The sequence below is a fragment of the Melanostigma gelatinosum genome (genome assembly GCF_949748355.1).
Source record: "Melanostigma gelatinosum genome assembly, chromosome: 8".
NCBI lineage: Eukaryota > Metazoa > Chordata > Actinopteri > Perciformes > Zoarcidae > Melanostigma > Melanostigma gelatinosum.
In genome coordinates, this window is record NC_136641.1 from 28,580,696 (window position 1) to 28,595,519 (window position 14,824).

The 14,824-nt window shown below is 46.5% G+C and overlaps 1 protein-coding gene across 3 annotated transcripts in view; it reads left to right on the forward strand.

Moving 5' to 3' along the window:
* plxnb3 (plexin B3) overlaps nucleotides 1-14,824 on the forward strand; it is a 91,949-nt gene that overhangs the window by 71,500 nt on the left and 5,625 nt on the right. For all 3 annotated transcript variants that reach the window (XM_079273563.1, XM_079273565.1, XM_079273564.1), the window contains 17 exons: nucleotides 916-1,078; nucleotides 1,507-1,638; nucleotides 3,907-4,011; nucleotides 4,093-4,254; nucleotides 5,952-6,100; nucleotides 6,795-6,895; nucleotides 7,621-7,838; nucleotides 7,983-8,161; nucleotides 8,776-8,842; nucleotides 8,934-9,080; nucleotides 10,393-10,473; nucleotides 10,553-10,631; nucleotides 10,712-10,815; nucleotides 13,090-13,171; nucleotides 13,359-13,525; nucleotides 13,987-14,147; nucleotides 14,677-14,824. In XM_079273563.1, coding sequence (XP_079129689.1) covers nucleotides 916-1,078; nucleotides 1,507-1,638; nucleotides 3,907-4,011; nucleotides 4,093-4,254; nucleotides 5,952-6,100; nucleotides 6,795-6,895; nucleotides 7,621-7,838; nucleotides 7,983-8,161; nucleotides 8,776-8,842; nucleotides 8,934-9,080; nucleotides 10,393-10,473; nucleotides 10,553-10,631; nucleotides 10,712-10,815; nucleotides 13,090-13,171; nucleotides 13,359-13,525; nucleotides 13,987-14,147; nucleotides 14,677-14,824 — 2,245 coding nt within the window. The remainder of the gene's footprint in view (nucleotides 1-915; nucleotides 1,079-1,506; nucleotides 1,639-3,906; nucleotides 4,012-4,092; nucleotides 4,255-5,951; nucleotides 6,101-6,794; nucleotides 6,896-7,620; nucleotides 7,839-7,982; nucleotides 8,162-8,775; nucleotides 8,843-8,933; nucleotides 9,081-10,392; nucleotides 10,474-10,552; nucleotides 10,632-10,711; nucleotides 10,816-13,089; nucleotides 13,172-13,358; nucleotides 13,526-13,986; nucleotides 14,148-14,676) is intronic.

Here is a 14,824-nt window from a genome sequence, read left to right on the forward strand (position 1 = left end):
TCTGAGAACCTGATCACTAATAATCAATCATCTAAGAACCTGATAACTAATAATCAATCATCTAAGAACCTGATAACTAATAATCAATCATCTAAGAACCTGATCACTAATAATCAATCATCTAAGAACCTGATCACCAATAATCAATCATCTAAGAACCTGATCACTAATAATCAATCATCTAAGAACCTGATCACTAATAATCAATAATCTAAGAACCTGATCACCAATCATCAATATTCTAAGAACCTGATCACCAATTATCAATCATCTAAGAACCTGATCACCAATAATCAATCATCTAAGAACCTGATCACTAATAATCAATCATCTAAGAACCTGATCACTAATAATCAATAATCTAAGAACCTGATCACCAATCATCAATATTCTAAGAACCTGATCACCAATTATCAATCATCTAAGAACCTGATCACCAATAATCAATCATCTAAGAACCTGATCACTAATAATCAATCATCTAAGAACCTGATCACTAATAATCAATAATCTAAGAACCTGATCACCAATCATCAATATTCTAAGAACCTGATCACCAATAATCAATCATCTAAGAACCTGATCACTAATAATCAATCATCTAAGAACCTGATCACCAATAATCAATCATCTAAGAACCTGATCACCAATCATCAATATTCTAAGAACCTGATCACCAATCATCAATATTCTAAGAACCTGATCACCAATTATCAATCATCTAAGAACCTGATCACCAATTATCAATCATCTAAGAACCTGATCACCAATAATCAAACATCTAAGAACCTGATCACTAATAATCAATCATCTCAGAACTGATCACTAATAATCAATCATCTAAGAACTTGATCACTAATAATCAACAATCAATTGTCAATAAGTTTTAATCAGGTGATGACTTCCTGTCCTCAGAGGGGGGCGCGTCATCATGGTGACGGGCAAGAACCTGGGTGTTGTGCAGCAGCCAATCATATCGGTGTGGGTGGAGCCTCTGGAGGTCCAGAGGGTGAAGCGGAGAAGACGATTGGCTCTGCTCACCGCCAAGCAGCTGGTCTTCAACAACACTATGAGAACGGTGAGATCAACCAATCAGAGAGGAGAGTGGTCAGGACGTCCTGACTAATATCTGTCTCTCCTCTCTGTCTCTCTGCACCTGTCTGTCTCTCTGCACTTGTCTGTCTCTCCTGCGTCTCTCTCTCTTCACCTGTCTGTCTCTCCCATGTATCTTCTGTTCATCTGTCTGTCTCTCTCAACCTGTCTGTCTCTCTCTTCACCTGTTTGTCTCTCATGTGTATCTCTCTTTTCCCTTTATGTCTCTCCTGTCAGCCTCTCCTTGTCACCTGTGTGTCTCTCTCCTGTCTGTACCTCTCTTCACTTGTCTGTTACTCCCTGTCCACCTGTCTGTCTCTCCTGTCTGTCTCTCTTCACCTGTGTGTCTCTCTTGTCTGTCCCTCTCTTCACCTCTCTCTCTCTCATGTCTCTCCCTGTCCACCTGTCTCTCAGGTGTCAGAGCCCTGCTCCGTCCTGTCTTCCTCTCAGATGACCTGTCCGACTCCCAAAGTGACCCCAGAGGTCAAAGTGAAGGGCGTCTGGTTCCAGCTGGACAACGTCAGAGTCCACTTTGAAACCATCAAGGTACCTGTCTGTCTCTCTGCCTGTCTGTCTGTCTGTCAGGATGAACATCTGGAGGCGGTGGAGAACAAAACGGTCTCCATGGTGATATGATATTATGGTCTGTAATACACAGAGTCTGCAGGGGAGATCAATATCGATCAGAGACATGAAGAGCCTGTCTGTCTCTGTCTCTCTCTGTCTCTCCTCCTTCATAGGTAGCGTGTTAGTATCAACGTTTTCACAATAAAAGCTGATCAAATGCAGAGATTCAGAATAAAAGAAGGTTCTGATGGAGACACCTGTCTGTCTCTCTGTCTCTCTGTCTCTCTGAGTGGAAGGAGCACGGAGTTGCCGGAGCATGTTTGAGAGCGATAAATAGTGATTTTTCGACATTTTTCTTCACTGTGTAGTGCGGTATATGATAGTGTAGTGGTGTATATGGTAGTGTAATGTTGTATATGATAGTGTAGTGGGGTATATGGTAGTGTAGTGGGGTATATGATAGTGTAGTGGGGTATATGATAGTGTAGTGGGGTATATGGTAGTGTAGTGGGGTATATGGTAGTGTAATGTTGTATATGATAGTGTAGTGGGGTATATGGTAGTGTAGTGGGGTATATGATAGTGTAGTGGGGTATATGATAGTGTAGTGGTGTATATGGTAGTGTAGTGGGGTATATGATAGTGTAGTGGGGTATATGAAAGTGTAGTGGGGTATATGATAGTGTAGTGGTGTATATGGTAGTGTAATGTTGTATATGATAGTGTAGTGGGGTATATGGTAGTGTAGTGGGGTATATGGTAGTGTAGTGGGGTATATGGTAGTGTAGTGGGGTATATGGTAGTGTAATGTTGTATATGATAGTGTAATGTTGTATATGATAGTGTAGTGGGGTATATGGTAGTGTAGTGGGGTATATGATAGTGTAGTGGTGTATATGGTAGTGTAGTGGGGTATATGAAAGTGTAGTGGGGTATATGATAGTGTAGTGGGGTATATGATAGTGTAATGTTGTATATGATAGTGTAGTGGGGTATATGAAAGTGTAGTGGGGTATATGATCGTGTAGTGGGGTATATGGTAGTGTAGTGGGGTATATGGTAGTGTAGTGGGGTATATGGTAGTGTAGTGGGGTATATGATAGTGTAGTGGGGTATATGATCGTGTAGTGGGGTATATGGTAGTGTAGTGGGGTATATGGTAGTGTAGTGGGGTATATGATCGTGTAGTGGGGTATATGGTAGTGTAGTGGGGTATATGGTAGTGTAGTGGGGTATATGGTAGTGTAGTGGGGTATATGAAAGTGTAGTGGGGTATATGATCGTGTAGTGGGGTATATGGTAGTGTAGTGGGGTATATGGTAGTGTAGTGGGGTATATGAAAGTGTAGTGGGGTATATGATCGTGTAGTGGGGTATATGGTAGTGTAGTGGGGTATATGGTAGTGTAGTGGGGTATATGATCGTGTAGTGGGGTATATGGTAGTGTAGTGGGGTATATGGTAGTGTAGTGGGGTATATGAAAGTGTAGTGGGGTATATGAAAGTGTAGTGGGGTATATGATCGTGTAGTGGGGTATATGGTAGTGTAGTGCGGTATATGGTAGTGTAGTGGGGTATATGGTAGTGTAATGTTGTATATGATCGTGTAGTGCGGTATATGATAGTGTAGTGGGGTATATGATAGTGTAATGTTGTATATGATAGTGTAGTGGGGTATATGGTAGTGTAGTGGGGTATATGGTAGTGTAGTGGGGTATATGATAGTGTAGTGGGGTATATGGTAGTGTAGTGGGGTATATGGTAGTGTAGTGGGGTATATGGTAGTGTAGTGGGGTATATGATAGTGTAGTGGGGTATATGGTAGTGTAGTGGGGTATATGGTAGTGTAGTGGGGTATATGGTAGTGTAGTGGGGTATATGGTAGTGTAGTGGGGTATATGATAGTGTAGTGGGGTATATGGTAGTGTAGTGGGGTATATGGTAGTGTAGTGGGGTATATGGTAGTGTAGTGGGGTCTGCAGGGTTCACCGGTTTTTTGGGTCTTTCTCTCTCTCTCTCTGTCTCTCTCTGTCTCTCGCTGTCTGTCTCTCCTCCTTCACAGTTAACATCGTTTTCACAATAAAAGCTGATGAAATGCAGAGAATCAGAATAAAAGAAGGTTCTAATGGAGACACCTGTCTGTCTCTCTGTCTGTCTGTCTGTCTGTCTGTCTCTCTCTCTATCTCTCTGTCTGTCTCTCCTCCTTCACAGTTAACCTGTCTCTCTCTCTCTGCCTGTCTCTCTCTCAGGGTAAAAGCTTCACGTATTATCCGAACCCAGAGTTGTTTCCTCTGAACAGAGAAGCTCCAGATGTCCCATATCGGTTTAAACCCGGAGGAGTGATCGCTGTGGAGGTAAAACTCTCTTGGTTCTCCTTCGTTCTCCGATAACAAATCAAACATGTCTGAGCTCTGTGTTTCCGTGGCGACCCTTAGGGTCTGGACCTGACCAGAGCAATCTCCAGACAGGAAGTGACGGCTCGACTTGGAGATCAGGAGTGTGACGTGAAAACTCTGGACAACACTCACCTGTACTGTGAACCTCCAGAGATTCAACCAATGAGTGTAGAGGACAGCAACAAGCTACCCAGTCTCCAGGTAACACTTTATTATTATCTTTCAGTGTGGCTTTGTAGCACTGTGCAAAAGCACACTGACTGTAATCTGGTTTATTATTTCTTCCGTGCCAAAAGTTTGACGCACTTCTCCTCACACAGCGTTAACAACACCTGTGAAAAAAACATGCGGCCTGATCGGGAATGGTGTGCTATGACTTTGCCCACATTGACTAGCCATACTTTAACGTAGAAAAATGATTCAAAGTTTAAAACGTTGACAAAACGCTGCACTTTATTGAGCCAAAGGGACATTTTGATAGCTAGCACAGTTTTCATGAAGTCACAGATTAAGTTTCAGGAACATTTTGGGTCTGTTTCAGATTTTATAATGGGTGTGTATTGCACGGAATGTTCAGCGCTAGAGTGATGACATCACAGTCAGAGTGGAGCGGAGCAGGAAAAGTATTCTGTGATTTTTACAAACAAATTGCTTCCAGTCCCACAATTTTTACTCTTTATACACCATTTTTGGTAAAGATTATAGGAAATGTGCTGTCGCACGCATGTGACTATGGAATCCAACAGATTTACACATTTGTCTCAAAGAGCCGCAGAGCGACATGAACTCCAACCAACTGCTCCATTAGACTCCATGTTAAATCTCACCACTCATGTTTCAAAGAAAGCAGACGGTACCAGTTTTGTCTATTGCTCTGGAGCTCACATTTTAACACCACAAACATAAAAAACACATCAGCGTGTTGGGCAGACTGATCTCTCTCATAGTACCCATATATTGTTGATTGGACTCATGGTTTTGGTATAGGGGCCGAGCGGTCTCCGAAATGAGACGGCCTATGCTACAGAGGACTTCCTGTTTGCGTCACCAGCTGTTCACCCCTTTGCTACTCCCGTAGCCTAGAATCCCTGCTCAGCAGGATTATATATATATATATATATATACACATGGATACATTAAACTAAAACCTTTTCAGTGTATATACTGTAAAGGTTTAAAGGTACATATATATTGGCATGTACACATATCTATATATATTAGTGCTGGGCAACGATTACATTGTTTTATCTCCGTCAACAATGAATTGAGTTCAATAATGAATTATGAAGTATTGTATTGCAGACTTTTATTTTAAAAGTACTGCGATATGAACTTAAGGTCAATAACATTTGTTTTGCAAACACTTTTTAAGGTTATTTTTAAAAGCAGTATTCCCTTTACACAGTAGCAGTTAAAACTTCTTGAAAGTTCTTGAAAACTGCAAACCTATCTACGTCATGTTCTTTTCCTTTTTTTATGTTTTAAGTAGTAAATTCTAAGTAGTGATAACTAAATGATGCTTATTATACATATTACAAAAAAACCACTTTAAAAACTCCAAAAAACTATGTTTTGGTAGTTTGGTGTCCAAAAAATGTCTGCTTAATAAAAAACGGCATTAACGCGTGATAAAATAATTGCCGTCGGCATTAATTAATGAATGCATTAACGAGATAATAACGCGTTAACTTGCCCAGCATTAATAAATATATATATAAACTGTCAACATTTCTTGCCAAATTTAACAGTTAATAATGTTTATTATTATTATTATTATTATTATTATTAATATAATTATTAATTATATTCTCATTGTTTTTTATACATGTTTCTCTCTCTCTCCCTGCCTGTCTCTCTCTCTCCCTGCTTGTCTCTCTCTCTGCCTGTCTGTCTCTCAGGTGTTCATGGGGAACCTGCGGGTGGACCTGGGTTTGGTTCAGTACGATAGTGACTCTGTGTCTGTCGTCCCATTGGCTGCTCAGATTGGTTTGGGGGCGGGAGCAGCTGTCATCATCCTGTCAGTGCTAGTCATCATCCTCATGTACAGGTAGATACCTGTCTGTCTGTCAGAGTTGAAGGCGCAGTACTACTACTTATAGATCCAGACCCCGTGCATTCACTGATCCATTGATCCACTGTGGGAGCAGGAAGACTCTCAGGAACAAGTCGCTCAGAGTAGATCAGCTCGTGAGGTTCAGGTGCGTTAAGGCACCGGTCTTAATAACCCCAGTCCACCTGGAGTCAGGGGGATCTGAGGGGCCCCCCCAGCACTCGCCTCAGTCCTGATCCCACAGGCCTGGGTGGTTTCAACAATGACCTAGGAAGTATCGGTTCCAGTTTCTTGGTGCCCCTCCTGCGACAAGGTTAGCTGCAGCTCTACACTCTTCTGGTAAACTCCCCTATCAGGGAGGTGGTCAGGGTTTGATTCCCCATGTTGTCTTATCCAGAAGTGGGACGGGACTCGGGCCAATGTTAACCGTGCCAACGGTGTAGCAGGCTGTTGTGGGCCTCAAGGATCCCTATGTCCAGATACCAGTCTGGACACAAGGATCCTTGAGGCCCACAAGGATCCCTGTGTCCGGATACCGTTCTGGAACAGGGCCCAGGCATCTCACTCGCCCCCCCACATCTTCACCAGGTGCATGGATGTGGTCTTGGGGCCCCTGCAGAGTATTAAGGGTCCTGAACTACTGTGTAGGAGGAAGACTTGATTACTAACTTGTTTGTGCGTTTGTGTGCAGGAGGAAGAGTAAACAGGCTCTCCGAGACTACAAAAAGGTTTTGCTGCAGTTGGAAACTCTGGAGATCAACGTTGGAGATCAATGTCGCAAAGAGTTCACCGGTACACAAACACATTGAATTCAGTTCACCTCAAAGTATTTATACAGGATCAAGTCCTAACAGGAGGTCTCTGGAGACTCGTCTCTGGTCTGGAATCTGGATTTAGTAACTATTGACTCGTCAAACCTGAAACATTGAGGAATATTAATATTAATATTAAGGGTCACATTTTATCTTTATATAACCACTTTAAAATGAAATCGTCCATATTGTTTATTCTTTTCATGAATATAAAATCCACCCAAAGAGATGAAAACAGGAAGGGCTTCCTGTCCTCCACAGACCTGGTCTGTCCTGAATCTGGTTCCCTAAATGAGATTAAATAGTTTGTTACATCTCATCAAACCACCTGGACCTGTGAGAAACCTCTGGACAAACTGGAATGTGTCCCAGACCCTGTCCCCCCTGCTCTTTTGGTAAAAACAGTCCAATCTGAGGGACCCAATGCAGCCAGAAGTCCACTAAGAGGTCCTGTAGCCGGTGTGTGAGGCCTTTAGGTGGTTCCATGCAGGCCAGATTATTAAAGACCAGAGTCATGAATCTGTAAGACATCGGCTATTGTAGCCAATCTTCCATCTATTTATTCCACCTAAGAACTTTCTTGACCCAGTCACACATTAAAAGTCCGTCCTGGTGAGTTTGTGTCCAGCAGGAGTCGAACCAACGACCTTTCAGAGTATTTAACTCTGACAGAGCGGCGTGAACTTCTTCTTCTTCTGCTTTTAGACCTGATGACAGAGATGATGGACCTGAGCAGTGATGTAGGAGGACCAGGACTCCCCCTGCTGGACTATAGGACGTATGCAGAGAGAGTCTTCTTCCCTGGTCAGCAGGTGGCGCCGCTGAGCCGCCAGCTGGACCTGCCAGAGTCCAGGAGGCAGACTGTGGAGCAGGGCCTCCAGCAGCTCAACAACCTGCTCAACAACAGACTCTTCCTCACCAGGGTGGGTCATGTGATGCTGTCATGTGACGCTGTCATGCAGTCATGTGACGCTGTCATGTGAGGCTGATGGAACCTGGTCTCGGGGGGGGGGGGTAACCTGCTGGACTGGCAGCTGACGGTGTGTTCTGTCTCCTCCGTCTCTCAGTTCATCCACACTCTGGAGGCCCAACAGGGGTTCTCTCAGAGAGACCGAGGTTACGTTGCCAGTCTTCTTACCATCGCCCTACACGACAAACTAGAGTATTTCACCGAGGTGATGAAGAGTCTGCTGCAGGACCTGGTTCAGCAGTACGTCGCCAAGAACCCCAAACTCATGCTGCGCCGGTACGTAAAACAAACTCACCTTTATCTGTGAAATGTGTCAACTATAAACAGGTGATTCGTGTTTAATGACTTGAAACGTGCCGCAGATACAGAATCCTTCTGTGGATTCTGTGCTGGTCCTGGACCTGTGGACCAGCACAGAATCCGCATCAGTTCTCCTGAATCCAAAGTTCTGGGAGTCTGGGAGGATAAACAAGTTGATAAGTTAGTAATTGATTAAAGACCACCACCCTGGTCTACCAGAGACCCCCACAATGTCCAGAGTCTTTAGCATCTCAGGTGATACCTAGAGAGTCTTCCTCCGAGTCCTTAACCCTGCGTTCTCCACCAGACCCCCAGAGTACCAGTCCAGGTCAGCAGTCCTGATCCTCATGTTTGCTGGTCCATGCTGAAAGGCCTTCCTCTTTAGTTCTCGGGTTAGCATCATGATGAGCACTGTGAACCTTCAGCAGGTGGCTCTGAGGACCCACATCCTATCAGGGCAGGGTCCTGCTGTGTTCTAGCACCCGGGATCAAGATCACATGGGCCCCTTTAGGGTCTCCAGACTGTCAGCTGGAAGGAGCTGCTGTTCTAACCTGTAACTGATGAGTCTGTCCTACTGTCTGTGTTTCAGGACAGAGACGGTTGTAGAGAAAATGTTGACCAACTGGATGTCGATCTGCCTCTACTCCTTCCTCAAGGTTAGTGCTGATCTGTCTCTCTCTCTCTCTCTCTCTCGGTCTCTCTCTCTCTAACACTAACCTGTCTCCCCCTCACCTGTCTGTCTGTCAGGAGGTGGCAGGTGAGCCTCTCTTCATGCTCTACAGAGCCATAAAGTACCAGGTGGATAAAGGTCCAGTTGACTCTGTGACAGGAAAAGCTAAACGAACGCTAAACGACAGCCACCTGCTGAGAGAGGACATCGAGTACTGCTCTATGGTAACGACTGTCTCACTCTGTACCCGTCTCTCTCTCTGTACCCGTCTCACTTCTGTACCCGTCTCTCTCTCCGTACCTGTCTCACTTCTGTACCTGTCTCTCTCTCTTGTACCTGTCTCTCTCTCTGTACCTGTCTCTCTCTCTGTACCCGTCTCTCTCTCTATGTACCTGTCTCTCTCTCTGTACCTGTCTCTCTCTCTGTACCTGTCTCTCTCTCTGTACCCGTCTCTCTCTCTCTGTACCCGTCTCTCTCGCTCTGTACCCGTCTCTCTCGCTCTGTACCCGTCTCTCTCTCTGTACCCGTCTCTCTCTCTGTACCCGTCTCTCTCGCTCTGTACCTGTCTCGCTCTGTACCTGTCTCGCTCTGTACCTGTATCTCTCTTTGTACCCGTATCTCTCTTTGTACCCGTCTCTCTCTCTCTGTACCCGTCTCTCTCTCTGTACCTGTCTCTCTCTCTGTACCTGTCTCTCTCTCTGTACCCATCTCTCTCTCTCTGTACCTGTCTCTCTCGCTCTGTACCCGTCTCTCTCTCTGTACCTGTCTCACTTCTGTACCTGTCTCTCTCTCTCTGTACCTGTGTGTGTGTGTGTGTCTCTCTCTCTGTACCTGTCTCTCTCTGTACCTGTCTCTCTCTGTACCTGTCTCTCTCTCTCTCTGTACCTGTCTCTCTCTCTGTACCCGTCTCTCTCTCTGTACCTGTCTCACTTCTGTACCTGTCTCTCTCTCTCTGTACCTGTGTGTGTCTCTCTCTCTGTACCTGTCTCTCTCTGTACCTGTCTCTCTCTGTACCTGTCTCTCTCTCTCTCTGTACCTGTCTCTCTCTCTGTACCCGTCTCTCTCTCTGTACCTGTCTCACTTCTGTACCTGTCTCTCTCTCTCTGTACCTGTGTGTGTGTGTGTGTGTCTCTCTCTCTCTGTACCTGTGTGTGTGTGTGTGTCTCTCTCTCTCTGTACCTGTCTCTCTCTGTACCTGTCTCTCTCTGTACCTGTCTCTCTCTGTACCTGTCTCTCTCTCTCTCTGTACCTGTCTCACTTCTGTACCTGTCTCTCTCTCTTGTACCTGTCTCTCTCTCTGTACCTGTCTCACTTCTGTACCCGTCTCTCTCTCTCTGTACCTGTCTCACTTCTGTACCTGTCTCTCTCTCTGTACCTGTCTCTCTCTCTGTACCCGTCTCTCTCTCTGTACCCGTCTCTCTCTCTCTGTACCTGTCTCACTTCTGTACCTGTCTCTCTCTCTGTACCTGTCTCTCTCTGTACCCGTCTCTCTCTCTCTGTACCTGTCTCACTTCTGTACCTGTCTCTCTCCCAAAGACTCTGATGGTGTTGGTAAAGAATGGAGTTGAGGTTCAACCTTGTCCTGTTAAAGTGCTCGACACCGACACTATCACACAGGTAGGCACATGTCTCTCTGCCTCTCAACTACCTGTCTGTCTCTTACCTGTCTAACTCTCACCGGTTTGTCTGTGAGCAGGTAAAGGATAAGATCCTGGACCAGGTGTACAGAGGAGCTCCGTTCACTCAGAGACCAGCAGCAGATAGTCTGGACCTGGGTACGCACACACACACCTACCTGTCTCACCTGTCTGGTTTCATTGACAACTCATACTGACCTGTGCTCCTATGTTGACAGAGTGGCGTTCAGGTCAAGCGGGTCACCTGACCCTGTCAGATGATGACGTCACAGCAGTGGTTCAAGGTCGCTGGAAACGAGTCAACACTCTGCAGCACTACAAGGTAACGACGGACCAATCACAGGCAGCTTCACGTCCTCATGTTCTCCTTAAGTTCTCCTCGTGTTCTCCTCATGTTCTCGTGTTGTCCTCGTGTTGTCCTCGTGTTGTCCTCGTGTTGTTCTCATGTTGTCCTCGTGTTGTCCTCGTGTTCTTGTGTTCTCCTCATGTTCTCGTGTTCTCCTCGTGTTCTCATGTTGTCCTCGTGTTCTCCTCGTGTGGTTCTCGTGTTGTCCTCGTGGTGTTCTCGTGTTGTCCTCGTGTTCTCGTGTTATCCTCGTGTTCTCCTCGTGTTCTCCTCGTGTTCTCCTCGTGTTCTCCTGTTGTCCTCGTGTTGTCCTCGTGTTGTTCTCCTCGTGTTCTCCTCATGTTCTCGTGTTGTCCTCGTGTTCTCCTCATGTTCTCGTGTTCTCCTCGTGTTCTCCTCATGTTCTCGTGTTCTCCTCGTGTTCTTCTCGTGTTCTCCTCGTGTTCGCCTCGTGTTATCCTCGTGTTCTCCTCGTGCTCTCCTCATGTCCTCGTGTTCTCCTTGTGCTCTCCTCATGTTCTCCTCATGTTCTCATGTTGTCCTCGTGTTCTTCTTGTGCTCTCATGTTGTCCTCGTGTTCTCCTCGTGTTGTCCTCGTGTTCTCCTCGTGTTCTCCTCATGTTGTTCTCATGTTGTCCTGATGTTGTCCTCGTGTTCTCCTCGTGTTCTCCTCGTGTTCTCCTCGTGTTCTCCTCATGTTCTCATGTTGTCCTTGTGTTGTCCTCATGTTCTCCTCATGTTGTTCTCATGTTGTCCTTGTGTTGTCCTCGTGTTCTCCTCATGTTCTCATGTTGTCCTCATGTCCTCATGTTCTCCTCATGTTCTCATGTTGTCCTCGTGTTCTCCTCATGTTGTTCTCATGTTGTCCTCATGTTGTCCTCGTGTTCTCATGTTGTCTTTGTGTTCTCCTCGTGTTGTCCTTGTGTTCTCCTCATGTTGTTCTCGTGTTGTCCTTGTGTTCTCATCATGTTGTTCTCGTGTTTTCCTCGTGTTGTTCTCATGTTGTCCTCATGTCCTTGTGCTCTCCTCATGTTCTCCTAATGTTCTCATGTTGTCCTCGTGTTGTCCTCGTGTTCTCCTTGTGTTCTCCCCATGTTCTCATGTTGTCCTCGTGTTGTCCTCGTGTTCTCCTCATGTTGTTCTCATGGTCTCCTTATGTTGTCCTCGTGTTCTCCTCATGTTCTCATGTTGTCCTCATGTCCTCGTGTTCTCCTTGTGCTCTCCTCATGTTCTCCCTGTGTTCTCCTCGTGTTGTTCTCATGTTGTCCTCGTGTTGTCCTCGTGTTCTTGTGTTCTCCTCATGTTCTCGTGTTCTCCTCGTGTTCTCATGTTGTCCTCGTGTTCTCCTCGTGTGGTTCTCGTGTTGTCCTCGTGGTGTTCTCGTGTTGTCCTCATGTCCTCATGTTCTCCTTGTGTTCTCATGTTGTTCTCGTGTTGTCCTCGTGTTCTCTTTGTGCTCCTCATGTTCTCATGTTGTCCTTGTGTTCTCCTCATGTCCTCGTGTTGTCCTCGTGTTGTCCTCGTGTTCTCCTTGTGTTCTCCTCAGGTTGTCCTCGTGTTCTCCTCATGTCCTTGTGTTCTCCTCGTGTTCTCTTCGTGTTGTCCTTGTGTTGTTCTCGTGTTGTCCTCGTGTTCTCCTTGTGTTCTCCTCATGTTCTAGTGTTCTCCTCGTGTTCTCCTCGTGTTGTCCTCGTGTTGTCCTCGTGTTGTCCTCGTGTTGTCCTCGTGTTGTCCTCGTGTTCTCCTCGTGTTCTCCTCATGTCCTCGTGTTCTCCTCGTGTTGTCCTCGTGTTGTTCTCCTCGTGTTCTCCTCGTGTTCTCCTCGTGTTGTCCTCGTGTTCTCCTCGTGTTGTCCTCGTGTTGTCCTCGTGTTGTCCTCGTGTTGTCCTCGTGTTGTCCTCGTGTTCTCCTCGTGTTCTCCTCTTGTTGTCCTCGTGTTCTCCTCGTGTTCTCCTCATGTCCTCGTGTTCTCTTCGTGTTGTCCTCGTGTTGTTCTCGTGTTGTCCTCGTGTTCTCCTTGTGTTCTCCTCATGTCCTCGTGTTCTCCTCGTGTTGTCCTCGTGTTGTCCTCGTGTTGTCCTCGTGTTGTCCTCGTGTTGTCCTCGTGTTCTCCTCGTGTTGTCCTTGTGTTGTTGTCCTCATGTTCTCCTCAGGTTGTCCTTGTGTTCTCCTCATGTTCTCCTCGTGTTGTCCTCATGTTCTCCTCATGTTCTCTGTTTACAACCCATCATCTCCTCTCTCGTTCCTCAGGTTCCAGATGGAGCAACAGTCGCTCTGATTCCTCGTTCTCAGAGTTCAGGTGGAGTCAACCAGGTCTTCCAGACTGGAGAAAGTAAGAACACAACTCTTCTCACAGAACATCGAGAACAGAGAGAACCAGACCTGAGCTCCATCATGTAGTCAGTCAGTTCAATAAATAAAGGGTCAAATATAAGAACCAGTTTGAAGCTAAACTTTTAGATTTGGACTAAACCATTAGAAGCAGACACACCTGAACAACCTGTGTGTGGTTGGTGTAGAAACTCCAATGCTGGAGGGCGAGGAGGAGGAGGGGCTTCGTCTGTGGCACCTTGTGAAGAGCAGCGAAGATCCAGAGATCCCAAAACACAGAAAGAGCAGCATGAGGGAGAGAGAGAGAGCCAAGGCCATACCTGAGATCTACCTGACCCGCCTGCTATCCATGAAGGTAACACACCTGACTCTCTGTCTGACTCTCTACCTGTCTGTCTGTCTGTCTACCTGTCTGTCTCTCTACCTGTGTGACTCTACCTGTCTGAATCTCTACCTGTCTGACTCTCTACCTGTCTGAATCTCTACCTGTCTGACGCACTACCTGTCTGACTGTATACCTGTCTGACTGTATACCTGTCTGACTCTCTACCTGTCTGTCTCTCTACCTGTCTGTCTCTCTACCTGTCTGACTCTCTAACTGTCTGACTCTCTACCTGTCTGTCTGTCTGTCTACCTGTCTGTCTCTCTACCTGTGTGAATCTCTACCTGTCTGAATCTCTACCTGTCTGACCCACTACCTGTCTGTCTCTCTACCTGTCTGTCTGTCTACCTGTCTACCTGTCTGACTCTTTACCTGTCTGTCTCTCTACCTGTCTCACTCTCTAACTGTCTATCTCTCTACCTGTCTGTCTGTAGGGGACCCTGCAGAAGTTTGTGGACGATGTCTTCGTGGCGATCCTCAGTACGAAGCGTCCTCCTCCGATCGCCGTCAGATTCTTCTTCGACTTCCTGGACGACATGGCGGAGAAACACGGCATCGACGACCCCGAGACCGTCCACATCTGGAAGACCAACAGGTGAGAGGCACACCTGCACACCTGTCTGTCTCTCTGACCTGTCTGTCTCTCTGACCTGTCTGTCTCTCTGACCTGTCTATCTCTCTACCTGTCTGTCGCTCTGACCTGTCTGTCTCTCTGACCTGTCTGTCGCTCTGACCTGTCTGTCTCTCTGACCTGTCTGTCGCTCTGACCTGTCTGTCTCTCTGACCTGTCTGACTCTCTGACCTGTCTGTCTCTCTGACCTGTCTGTCTCTCTGACCTGTCTGACTCTCTGACCTGTCTGTCTCTCTGACCTGTCTGTCTCTCTGACCTGTCTGTCTCTCTAACCTGTCTATCTCTCTGACCTGTCTGTCTCTCTGACCTGTCTATCTCTCTGACATGTCTGTCTCTCTGACCTGTCTGTCGCTCTGACCTGTCTGTCTCTCTGACCTGTCTGTCTCTCTGACCTGTCTGTCTCTCTGACCTGTCTGTCGCTCTGACCTGTCTGTCTCTCTACCTGTCTGACTCTCTACCTGTCTGTCTCTCTGACCTGTCTATCTCTCTGCAGTCTCCCTCTCAGGTTCTGGGTGAACATCCTGAAGAACCCTCAGTTTGTTTTGGACGTTCAGGTAACCGACAGCATCGACGCCATCCTGTCTGTCATCGCTCAGACCTTCATCGACTCCTGCACCACCTCGGAGCACAAAGTGGGACGG